Below are 12801 nucleotides of genomic sequence, written 5' to 3' on the forward strand. Positions count from 1 at the left end.
AGCAATACATTCAAGGTTTCTTCAAGAAGAAATCATGTCAAAGACAGGTATGCAGTACAGAGACAGGGCCAAGTTGTCCAGCAAATTAGCAGCCCTGAACCTGACAGCACAGGTCAGAGCCAGCCAGAGAGGGCCAATGAAGACTACACCAGCATCCATCTATATGCAGCAACAGGCGAAAGTCAGAACATGAGCAGTTTTTTACAAAAAGTTCACTAGACACACACACACTGTCTGTTTGGACAATAAAAGAAGTTGAGAATAAGTAGCCTATTGTCTTTTCGGTTGTTTTTATTTATAAAAAGAGATATGATTTGTCCAGGCACTTGTGCATGTGGCGCGACAAATCGCTTTATAAATGCCTCAGTTCAAACGGCAAAGCAACAGGAGTGGATATAATGGGGTGGCTAAAAGCTGTGCCACAGCTCCAACCTGTCCTCCAACCGGTACGCCTGTAGGCTATAGGTCGTTTGTCCAAATCCCTGAAATAGACACATCAGAGCATATACAGTAGGTGGACAACAAGAATGGGTAATACCGCCGCCGCAGGGCCACGGCGTAAACTGCAAGTCACCAAAGTACCGCCAGGTGGCGCAAGGGACGGATTGCAAACTGAATGTAATTGTAAAATGTTGGTTTGTAAAATGAAAGGAAATGAAAGGATGAAGTAAAGCAACAATAACATTATAATATAACATTGTAACGTTCTTAAAAACCATTAGAAAATTTACAGTGAGAGTTAATTTCAAAATGTGGGGTAGTCTTAGGCTACAGTCTATGCATCAAAATTTAAAAGAAAGACCTTTATACACACACACACACACACACACACACACACATAATATATATATATGTATATATATATGTATATATATATATATATATATATATATATTATATATATATATATATATATATATATATATATATATATATATATATATTATTATTATTTATTTATTTTATTTTAAATAGCAAATGTTATTACTGATGAGGGGGTGGCTGAGGTAACGAAAGGGGTTGATAACGTAGCAAAAAGTAAAACAAAAAAACAAAAAATATATATACAAACCCTATTCCAAAAAAGTTGGGACACTTTACAAATTGTGAAAAAAAAAACAGAATGCAATGATGTGGAAGTTTCAAATTTCAATATTTTATTCAGAATACAACATAGATCACATATCAAATGTTTAAACTGAGAAAATGTATCATTTTTAAGGGAAAAATAAGTTGATTTTAAATTTCATGGCATCACACACATCTCAAAAAGTTGGGACAAGGCCATGTTTACCACTGTGTGGCATCCCTCTTCTTTTTATAACAGTCTGCAAACGTCTGGGGACTGAGGAGACAAGTTGCTCAAGTTAGGAATAGGAATGTTGTCCAATTCTTGTCCAATACAGGCTTCTAGTTGCTCAACTGTCTCAGGTCTTATTTGTCGCATTTTCTTCTATATGATGCGCCAAATGTTTTCTATGGGTGAAAGATCTGGACTGCAGGTTGGCCATTTCAGTACCCGGATCCTTCTTCTACGCAGCCATGATGTTGTAATTGATGCTGTATGTGGTCTGGAATTGTCATGTTGGAAAATGCAAGGTGTTCCCTGAAAGAGACGACGTCTGGATGGGAGCATATGTTGTTCTAGAACTTGGATATACCTTTCAGCATTGATGGTGTCTTTCCAGATGTGTAAGCTGCCCATGCTACATGCACTCATGCAACCCCATACAATCAGAGATGCAGGCTTCTGAACTGAGCGCTGATAACAACTTGGGTTGTCCTTGTCCTCTTTAGCCTGGATGACATGGCATCCCAGTTTTTTCAGAACTTCAAATTTTGATTCGTCTGACCACAGAACAGTTTTCCACTTTGCCACAGTCCATTTTAAATGAGCCTTGGCCCAGAGAAAACGCCTGCGCTTCTGGATCATGTTTAGATATGGCTTCTTTTTTGACCTAAAGAGTTTTAGCCGGCAACAGCGAATGGCACGGTGGATTGTGTTCACTGACAATGTTTTCTGGAAGTATTCCTGAGCCCATGTTGTGATTTCTATTACAGTAGCATTCCTGTATTTCAGTGGTTTTCAAACCAGTCCTGCAAGCACCCCTAGCACCTCACATTTTGTATGTCTCCCTATAACTGACACCATTTCAGGTCTTGCAGTCTCTACTAATGAGCTGATGAGTTGAATCAGGTGTAATAGATGAGGGAGACACAGAAAATGTGCAGTGCTGGGGGTGCTCGCAAGACCGGTTTGAAAACCACTGCTGTGATGTGATGCAGTGCCCTCTAAGGGCCCGAAAATCACTGGCATCCAGTATAGTTTTCTGGCCCTTGACCCTTACGCACAGAGATTGTTCCAGATTCTCTGAATCTTTGGATGATATTATGCACTGTAGATGATGATAACTTCAAACTCTTTGCAATTTTTCTCTGAGAAACTCCTTTCTGATATTGCTTCACTATTTTGGGGGAATTGGTGATCCTCTGCCCATCTTGACTTCTGGGAGACACTGCCACTCTGAGAGGCTCTTTTTATACCCAGTCATGTTGCCAATTGACCTAATAAGTTGCAAATTGGTCCTCCAGCTGTTCCTTATATGTACATTTAACTTTTCCGGCCTCTTACTGCTTCCCAACTTTTTTGGATTGTGTAGCTCTCATGAAATCCAAAATGAGCCAATATTTGGCATGACATTTCAAAATGTGTCACTTTCAACATTTGATATGTTATATATATTCTATTGTGAATAAAATATAAGTTTATGAGATTTGTAAATTATTCCATTCCTTTTTTACTCACAATGTGTACAGTGTCCCAACTTTTTTGGAATCGTGTTTTTATATATATATATATATATATATATATATATATATATATATATATATATATATATATATATATATATATCCCAGTCTGCAATTTCTGCCGAGGGTAGGGGTGTGTGATATGAAGATTTTTGATGGTGGATGACAAAAATTTGTAGTATCGTGCTACAGCGCACATTCTATCAGCTGCAGTTCTGGCGCCTCTGTCATATACTGTACAACGACATGCATTCACATCAGTGTGGACTCAGCGGTACAGTTACGCTCACAGGAGTTACTCTCTCATTATTTGTATGTGATTTTAGATGTTTCATTCGCGCGATGGTCTGACCTGTGCTTTTTCTGAGTGCCGCACACACCCGAAGCGCGCGCGCTAAAGCCTGTCAAACAGCGCTTAAGTTATCTTTTGAGCTAATACTGTCAAAACACAGAAGGTTTACATGTAGACTCAGTTGGTTATGTCTAAAATGAAAGTAAACAGTTGAGAGAGAAACGTATACGTGGTTTTCATGTAGACTCAGTTGGTTTTTAAAGGAACAGTAGGCCTATTAAACATACAGTCGACTGTCTTTAGGGATAGTTCACCCTAAAATTTCATTTCTCACATTATTTACTCACTGTCACATTGTCCCAAACCTGTATTAATTTATTTTGTGTGCTGAACACAAAAGAAGATATTTTGAAGAATGTGGGTAACCAAACAGTTGCTGGTCTACATTGAATTTAATAGTAGCAAAAAATACTATGGAAGTCACTGTGGAACAGCAACTGTTTGGTTTTCCACATTCCTCAAAATAGCATTTATTTTCAGAAGAAAGAAACTCATTAATATTTAAAACCACTTTTGAGTGAGTAAATGGTGGTATAAAAATAAAAATATGGCAGAATTGACAGCTGACAGAATTTTTATTTTTGGGTGAACTACTTAACGTCAATAAAACAACAAAACACAAAGAGAAAAATCACTCGCTGCCCTTGACTGAAGAAATTTAATACAGCTGCTTTAGGAATCAGTTTATATAGTATTTATTTTTATATTTGTTCATTCAATTTCTTGAATGCTCCTGCTAAATACGCCTATTGTACCTGAAAATAAAGCACTGTTTGTTTTATTTGTACATTATGTGTAGTTGTAATGTGTATCTTTGTCATTCTTTTATCTTTGTTATAAAATATAAGAACAAAGATTTTTATCTTCACCCTCTTTGGCCTAAATAGCTGCCATTCTTTTTTTTCTTTTTTCTTTTTACCTTAAAAGCCTTTTTCTTTATAATAGGGAAATTATTTTTGCTGTAATGCTCAGACAATTTGCAAAGTAGTAAAAACAACTTGATAAAATCGTGAATCTAATATTTAAAAAACAAAAAAATCGTAATATGATATTTTCTCCATATCACCCACCCCTTATAATATTTTTTCCATATCACCCACCCCTAATACATTGCAGGTGAAACTTTAGCCATGCACACAGACGACCTGGCAGCGAGACTCCTGACAAATATTGGTTTTGGCCGCGAGACAGGAAAGTGGAAGTTTTTTTTTTTTCTTTTTTTTTTTAACTGCAAGGTCTAGAGACGTGTTTTTAGAAGCTGGATTTCTTTGAACTTGAGCGCCGTGTTTTAGAATGATGTATTAAGCTGCTAAAGACCTGAGATGGGCACAGCATTCAAACACAAAAATGCATAGTTTGAAATACAATGGAAAATTACCGCAGTGGAAAGAAAAATGCGTTCTGAGTGAATGACCCTAAAAGGTACTTAACAAATACATATGGCAGAGTAGCTATTGAATAAAACAAAATTGTATAGGGAACAAATTCGAAAATCTGACGTCCAGGAAATATGTCTAGGCAGCAGTTTTACCACAAATACAGTCAAGTGATACCACCACAACCACCAGAAATACTTAATTGTGTCTGCTTTACAATGAGAAACACGCTTATTACACGCTTATAATTATTATATTTCATAAATAAAATCTATTTTCACACTCATGTGCCACCCCCTCATGCCCTGCCGTGGCGCTGGCCCTGCTTCCTCTTTACTGCTAGTTTTAACGCCAAATAAACATGAATGAATAGCTCATGCCTCATATAATCGCCCAATCAGTGTTTTGACCGCTGGAAAGTCAATAAAACAGCTTGTAAACAAAATGTCACGTAGCATTTCATTTACATACCTCCAGTATAAATGTAGAGAAGAGCATTTCCCGAAATATTAGACTATATACTCATTATATTTTACTTTTTCTGTTAGTGATGTCTTAATTATTTAATGTTTAGGCTAAATAAATCTGTTATGAAACAAGTTATGACAGCCCCTGTTTAAATGAATATATTTCAAAACAAATATAATTTTTATCATTTATATAATTATATAGATGAAGTCAATTTAAAAACGGCATTATGTGCAATTTACATGTTTTGATACTTTTTTTAAGTTGAATTTTGTTTGTTATATTTAAAAATAAATAGTAATTAAATTTAAGTTTGGGCTCTGTTGTTAACTTTAACCTTATAGTAGGCCTAATGTAAAAGGGCTCACTATAGAGCATAAGCCAAGGTAGATTTTTATCCCTAAGAAAATTTGAATTATAACTGAATTTATTTAAATTAAGAGCAGTTTGTTCAGTAAACCACTGTTTAACAAATAAATCAAAATTATGTTTAGTTTTCTCCCTGCTGTACCGAACCTTGACTTTAAAACTGAGGGACATACTGAACCGTCATGTTTGTGTACCGTTACACCCCTAAAATGTACACGTTTATTCATAGTAAATTTAATTTACAGTATTCAAGGTGTTTTACATTTTTTGGCATAATAAAGAAAGAAACAAACAAAAAAAAATTAAAGAGCATTTTAAAATAAACCAAAAATAAAAGCTTAAAGGAAAAATAAGAAAATTATTTTAATTAAAATGGACTAAAATGGACTAAAACTGAAAAAAAAATGTAAATGGAATGTATGCATAGAAGGAAATAAATTTAATGAAATTTGTGCAGTCTGTGAGGTTTTAGAAGTAAAATGTGTATTTTTTTCTTCTTCTTTTAGTCAGAAAATGAACGGAGAGCTTCACAATCATTTCGAGGAGAGCATCCGTTCATACATTGATCTGATTGACACTCTGCGGTCAGTTGGCATTCACAAGGACTTGGCATTACCAACTATTGCAGTGATCGGAGACCAAAGTTCTGGAAAAAGCTCTGTGTTGGAAGCACTGTCTGGAATTGCTTTACCAAGAGGGACTGGTGAGGACTAATTTTACTCTCCTTTGCTACTGGATATTAAAACACACACACACACACACACACACACACACACACACACACACATATATATAAAATGTAAAGAGAATTATTTATTTTGTTTAGTATGGTATTTTTGTATAATGTAGGGCTGTGCGATGTGGACAAAAAAAACCTATCGCGATTTCTTTGATCAATTTTGCGATTTCGATTTTAATCGATTTTGATACACACAGACATGCTTTACAGTCATAAATGCATATGTTTGGAAACATATTTCCAAAAGAAAACCAATTAGAGCTTTATCAAAAAGTTGTAACATGTCTCTAGAACAGATATAAGTCAAAATAATCACTAAGTAAAGGTGTTACAAAATGTCTAGACCAGTTGCTCTCAACCCGCGGCCGTCGATAAATTCAAATGCGGCCCACGTGCTGAACGCAAAAGAAATATAAGCTATAGCCTAATGTTTTTATGTAAAACAATTTTGTTTTGTTTTTTATAGGCTATATTATTTTTAGACATGAGCAGACCTACTCACATAATTAACGTGTTTAATGAACATTTACAAGCGCGCACTTTGGCAGAATTCAATACAAATAGTCATCTACAGCCATTAGTTAAAATTGAGCATCAGAATGGATAAATTAGTTTTTAAGGGAGAAAAATTAAATGTGGACAATGCCAGCGAAGTAACACATACAAACAAGAATAGTCGCAGTATCAGCAGTGAAAGAGAGTGCTGGACTTTCGGCATCAACTTTCGGTTTGCGACACCACTGATGTTCAGGCCAAAGGAAACACCCATACTATTCAGAGATAATTATTAATTGGAGCAATGTGGCAAAACATCTGAAAACACCCATACTATACAGCAATCATCCTTAATTGGACCATATTTGGATCAACATAGGTTACATTTGTGAATGCACAATTTCATGTCGCGCATCAAGTCATGCTCCCGTGAAATGTTTCAGAATGCTTCAGAATGCTTCAGAAATGTTCAGAAAAATCAATAAAAGACGTAAACAAACAGACGATTAACACTATTAACAGCAATTATGCAATCAAACTTATAGCAAAATGTGGTTGTTCTGTATGTTGTCTCTGGGTTATCATCATTTGAGGTCCTCTGAGGGGTTGGCATCATCTCTTCTCAGGTGTTCTGGATCCAGACTGGAGCTTGTGTAAATCCTAGTTAAAACAGAGAAACAAATAGAGACATAATTAGCGTAGCTGCTGTTCCAGCCAAGTAAAATTAATTAGTTTAACCCAAGCTAAAGAATAATAATGTGCATTTGATCAAATATAACTGCAGTCCAAAATTATGAGATGCATTATTTGAATGCTTGGCCAAAGAAGTGTGTTTTTAATCTAGATTTTAACAGAGGAAGTGTGTCTGAACCCCGGACATTATCAGGAAGGCTATTCCAGAGTTTGGGAGCCAAATGCGAAAAAGCTCTACCTCCTTTAGTGGACTTTGCTATCCTAGGTACTACTAAAAGTCCAGCGTTTTGTGACCTTAGCACTTAAAACGTGTCTCCTCTCTCTCAAACTGTGTCCTGTGTACTCACAACTCTCTCTATGCTAGATATGTGCTAGATATTAATTATTTTCGGACCTTTTTATTTCTAACCTTTTCTGTTCACATCTTTCGCATCTTTTTCCGCATGCAGTGTGAACGCTCTGATCCGTTTACATTGGCTCGGAAAAAATATGCATCACAGTGTGTGAACCTGGAGTTGCGTAGGCATATGCCCAGTCTGTTCTGTTCACGCGCGCTGCATTCTGATTGGATTGGATTGGAGGTCGGGCCGCGGAAAATCGTGCTATAAAGCGATTTAGAAATCGCACACGCTCAAATCGTGATTTTATGACGATTTTGATTAATCGCACAGCCCTTGGGAGGTCGGGGCCGCGGAAAATCGTGCTATAAAGCGATTTAGAAATTTAGATGTTTTTATTTTTACCAAATCTGTCTTTTCACTGAATTTGTTGGTCTAAGCTGGTTTTAAAGGAGTCAACAGATGCTACATGTACTTTTACAAGTTGTTTGAATTGAAATATGTGTTGGCAGTGTGTGTACACAACCACCCTATAATGATAAAAATCCACCCAGTTTTTTTTAATCTGCTAAAATCTCAGGTGCCTGTCTTTGTGACGTCACACAGACAGGCTCCTCCCACCATAGTTTGATTGACAGTAGCGTTTCAGCACAGACTGGACTGGCAACTTACCCCATAGATATACATAATATTATGTATATCTATGTCTTACCCGCCCTGAGTGAGCTGTCATTAGTCCGCCATTGTCTCGATGCAGATGTAGACAAGAATGACTCCTAAGCGATTGAGGTGTTTTGTTGTTTGATGTAATAATGAACATAGCAGTCGTTATTTACTCCCGACATCTGAGCCGCTGAAGACGCAGTGGATTACATTTGTTTCTGAAGAGAATGCACCCCCAAACTACCAAAATGCGTCTTATCTTCGCGCAAATCATTCGTGGTCCATCTTCACCTACAGAAAGGGTGAGTCAGGTGCGGAGCAATAAAAAATAAAATAAAATACTACTCTGTATAGTTAAACATGGATACTACTTTATGTGGTGTATTTTATCTATAACATGTTATGTTAAAAACAGTAAAATTATAAGTAAGCCTGATAACTATTTAAAATTTAAGTGTGTTGGTGACATGTTTTCATTGGTCAATGCAACGTAGCAATGTAGCACGCACTATTGCAATCTGGCACGAACAACCAACGGCTAACGATCGCTTGAAGTGTACATGGTATCTTGATTTTTCTTTAGTATGGCCAAACAAGTTACTCTCACTATTTTTTTTTAAAAAACCTCGTACTGAGATTAATAATTATTTGGAGGACCAGTCTGTGGATCGTAATGGAACAACCGCTGGCTCTGAGAATGGAGCAGAGATTAACTCTGAACCGACGACCTCCACTGATGCTAACCAGCAAGCAGATCTGCCTATGGCTAATCGATGATCACTGCTACACTTGATTGCACCGTCGGATCTGTCAGCTCTGGGGGAACCTATTATCCAACCTCATCTACAGGCATTCCTGAGTACCATAATTGATGGGAAATATCGAAGCTTCAACGCCAAGTGGTATAAAAGGTTCAACTGGATTGAATATAGCCAATCGAAAGACCTGATTTTTTGTAAAGCCTGTCGGCATTTTCCTGAACAGCACACTGAGGGGACTTTTACTAAAGAGGGTTTCAAAAATAGGAAACATATCGGCCAGGTCTGTGAGAAGCATCAGTCTAGCAAGCTACATGCTTCTGCACTTGTAAAATTACTCTCCTACTAACAAAGTCATGCGCACCAAGGCAGCGGTACTGTATTAAATCAGATGCATGGAGATTCCATTTCGTTCACTGAACGTAATCGACAGCACGTCAAAGTTGTGATGGATGTTGTCATGCAGTGTGCCAAAATGGAGATACCCCTGAGAGGGCACTGTGTCATATTAGGCCTCTTAGTAATGCTGTTCAGTGTTCACTTTTCATAACCAAAATAGATTAAATAAAAAAACAATAATATTATAATATTGAACATATATATGAACCTAAATACATTTTCTTTAATGACTACAGGTATAGTTAAACATGGGTACTACTTTATGTGGTGTATTATATCTATAATATTTAGGCTACACTTTTTTTTTTTTTTACTGAAATGCTGGAAAGTATTTACAAGAACCATATTTAATCACAGCCTCACCACAGCAAACAAAAAATGGGAACGAGAAGAAAGCACGTAAAAAATTTTAATGGTTATTGTGGCAGCAATATATGATACAATTTTAAAATATGTAGGCTAGGCTATTATAGTTTGGATTACTTTTCATAATATCCCACGTGTCCTAATACATGCAATTTCAACTATTTCTGAAGTGATTATTTTATAAAGAACACCGCTTTCTCACATAACGCAGTGAAGCAGCCCGTGCATGAGAGAATAATTCTCGAGCCGTCGATATCAACAGATTCATCACCGTATTGTTTGGGGAACACGCCTAGAAATGGTTTACCTTTTTAGTTAAGTTATACCTTAAGAGTCTTCGTAGCCCAAGACTCTGCTGCTCTAGTATAATTTCAGGGCTGCGTTTCTCGATAACATTGTCTCTTTGAGTCACTACAAAGACTCCTAACATATAACTTAACTAAAGGTATACCATTTCTAGGCGTGTTCCCCGAACCATACCTTAGGAAGCTGAAGATATACCTACTTACGTGCGACTCTACCAGGTGCTGTCCGTGGCGATGGTGCTGGATCTGTTGACGGCTCCAGAATCAGTTTTTCTCTCATGCACGGGCTGCTTCTCTGCGTTATGTGAGAAAATGACTAACTTCAGAAACTTCAGAAATAGTTGAAATTGCATGTATTAGGATGTTTTTACAACTGCTTTGATTTCAGAACACCCATAGATTCAGGTAAAACTCTACTTAATGTTTTCCAGGCTATATGTAGATTTATGCTTTCGTGACTGTTTTGGAGGATAGATATATTTTGGCACATCTCGACTTAATCCAGGCCCACCCATCTGTCACTTTCTGCGTTTCACGATGAATGCGGCTAAAGTAAACAGTCTAGCGGGGTCAGCAGAGCTTATTAACATTAGTAAAATCATACTTCGCTCATTGTGAACAGTAATTGAGCAAGTGAGCTTGCTCTGCCTGCTAATGTATAGAGGTCAGATGCAAAAGCCTCTGAGTGCAGTCTGAAATTTTCTCTTAAAATTAACATTTTTATCAGCTCAGATGCAAAAGCCATGGCAATATATAGGTCATTTTCTATGCCATTAAAGTGAAATAAATGAACATAAAAAAGGAGAATGATAAAGGTGCTTGTTTTAGATGATAATTTTAGATGGCACTTAGAGACTTTTGCATCTGAATTCTAAATAAATGAACATAAAAAAGGAGCCTGATAAAAATGCTCATTTTAGATCAAAATTTTATTGTTTTATTCCACCGTCCGGTCCTTGGTCGATTAGTGCATCTCTGCTCAAATTTAAATATTAAATTGCTTTTATTTTATTGGTTTGCCAGCAAATTAATAAATGTGCTACATGTTTCAGAGTGAAGTGTCATGGGCTGCACTCAAACCCATTACCTGCTTCATTCTAAAAACTGCTGCGCATTGGTATTTTTATATTAAATCGCAACCTTTGCAATATAACTATGCCATTAAACGGGCCCTATTATGCTCTTTTCAAAGTCTTGTCTTAGTTTTGGGGGTGCACTAGAACAGGCTCTCATACTAGGTTGTTTGAAAAACATTATTTTTCACATATTTTACATTATTACAACACCTCTCTCCCCATTCTGGCATGAACGGCTCAAATAATTCCTGTATCAAATGAAGGCCCGCCTTCTGAAATACAAATGTGCTCTGATTGGTTAGTTGGGTCAGTGTGTGTTGTGACTGGCTCCACTTGGTGCCTGGTCTGGAAATGTCATGCCCCTTACCATAGCCTCCTTCCAGTTTCAGTATAAATACTGCGTCAAAATCAAATAAATTTTAGCGCGATTTAAATCCAGATGATTGTTACCACTCTGAGTTAGTCTGCCTTGGAAAAGCTAGCGTGTCTCCGACATAGTGATAACACTCCTTGCCTTCTCTAGTGCAGCTCAACCAGGTCTCGTCCCATTCGTCGATATTTGTGATATCACAAATCCTGGAAAAGATGTCTTGTAGATCAAACGAGTCGATCTCTGTAGTTTTTGAAAAGTGATTTCTGTTAAATAAAATATCTCCTTTTGAATTGGACTTTAAGCTTTGGTTGTAGTCCAAACGAGTTGTTCATTGTAGTTGCAACATTACAGACTAACTAAAGTTGAAAAAGTGAAAAAGCATAATAGGACCGTTGATTATGGTTATTTTTCTTACAAAAACGAATCGATTCGCTACAGGAGGACATTGTTCACGCCTTGGAGTCATGTGAGACACTTTTTATGATGGATGGGCGCTTTTTATTTCACTTCTTTGGACTGATGCACTGCAACACCTGCTGACTGCCATTAAACAGCTTGAAAGATCAAAGACAAATTTTAATATAACTCTAACTGAAAGTCATATACACCTATAGGATGCCTTGAGGGTGAGTAATTTATGTGCCAATTTTTTTCATTTTGGGTTGAATTAACCCTTTAATCCACTGAAAAAGCGAAAATCATTCATTGTGCTTATGACAATTTTGTTGTCATAATAAGCTTCTTTATTAGAATACAAAATAGGAAGGGTCAATGGAATAATATTACGAAAACAATAACTGTTGTATTTTTTTGTGGTGGGGTCAGCTCAAGAACACCAAGCAGACATGTGATCTGGCCTTTTTTTTCTCAAGCCAACATCAAAGTTTGTTCACTAACTTTAGCCTCTAGTTTATATATGATGTACATGTCAAATAATGTTCACTGTTTGTAATTCACTGTAATTGTGTTTGATAGGAATTGTCACCAGATGTCCATTAGAGCTGAGGTTGAAGAAGGTAACAAGTGGAGTCAACTGGAAGGCAGTTCTGTCTTACCGTGATAAGAAAAGAGAATTTGTCGATTCATCATTGGTTGAAAAATACATCGAACAAGGTTACGAAAAATGCTTGCTTTCTGTTTTGTGTTTAAGTTCAATGTGTTTGAAAGTTTTTAATGCTTGTAAAAAGAATTTAATTTGTAGCTATTAATGTATGTGTTTG

The 12801-nt window shown here is 36.6% G+C and overlaps 1 protein-coding gene across 1 annotated transcript in view; it reads left to right on the forward strand.

The window, feature by feature from the left end:
* The window catches only part of LOC109089818 (interferon-induced GTP-binding protein Mx3-like), a 32389-nt gene that overhangs the window by 12417 nt on the left and 7171 nt on the right, over nt 1-12801 (forward strand). The window contains exons 2-3 of the mRNA XM_042715408.1: nt 5883-6079; nt 12557-12694. Coding sequence (XP_042571342.1) covers nt 5890-6079; nt 12557-12694 — 328 coding nt within the window. The 5' untranslated portion in view covers nt 5883-5889. The remainder of the gene's footprint in view (nt 1-5882; nt 6080-12556; nt 12695-12801) is intronic.

The sequence above is a fragment of the Cyprinus carpio genome, chromosome A25 (assembly GCF_018340385.1).
Source record: "Cyprinus carpio isolate SPL01 chromosome A25, ASM1834038v1, whole genome shotgun sequence".
NCBI lineage: Eukaryota > Metazoa > Chordata > Actinopteri > Cypriniformes > Cyprinidae > Cyprinus > Cyprinus carpio.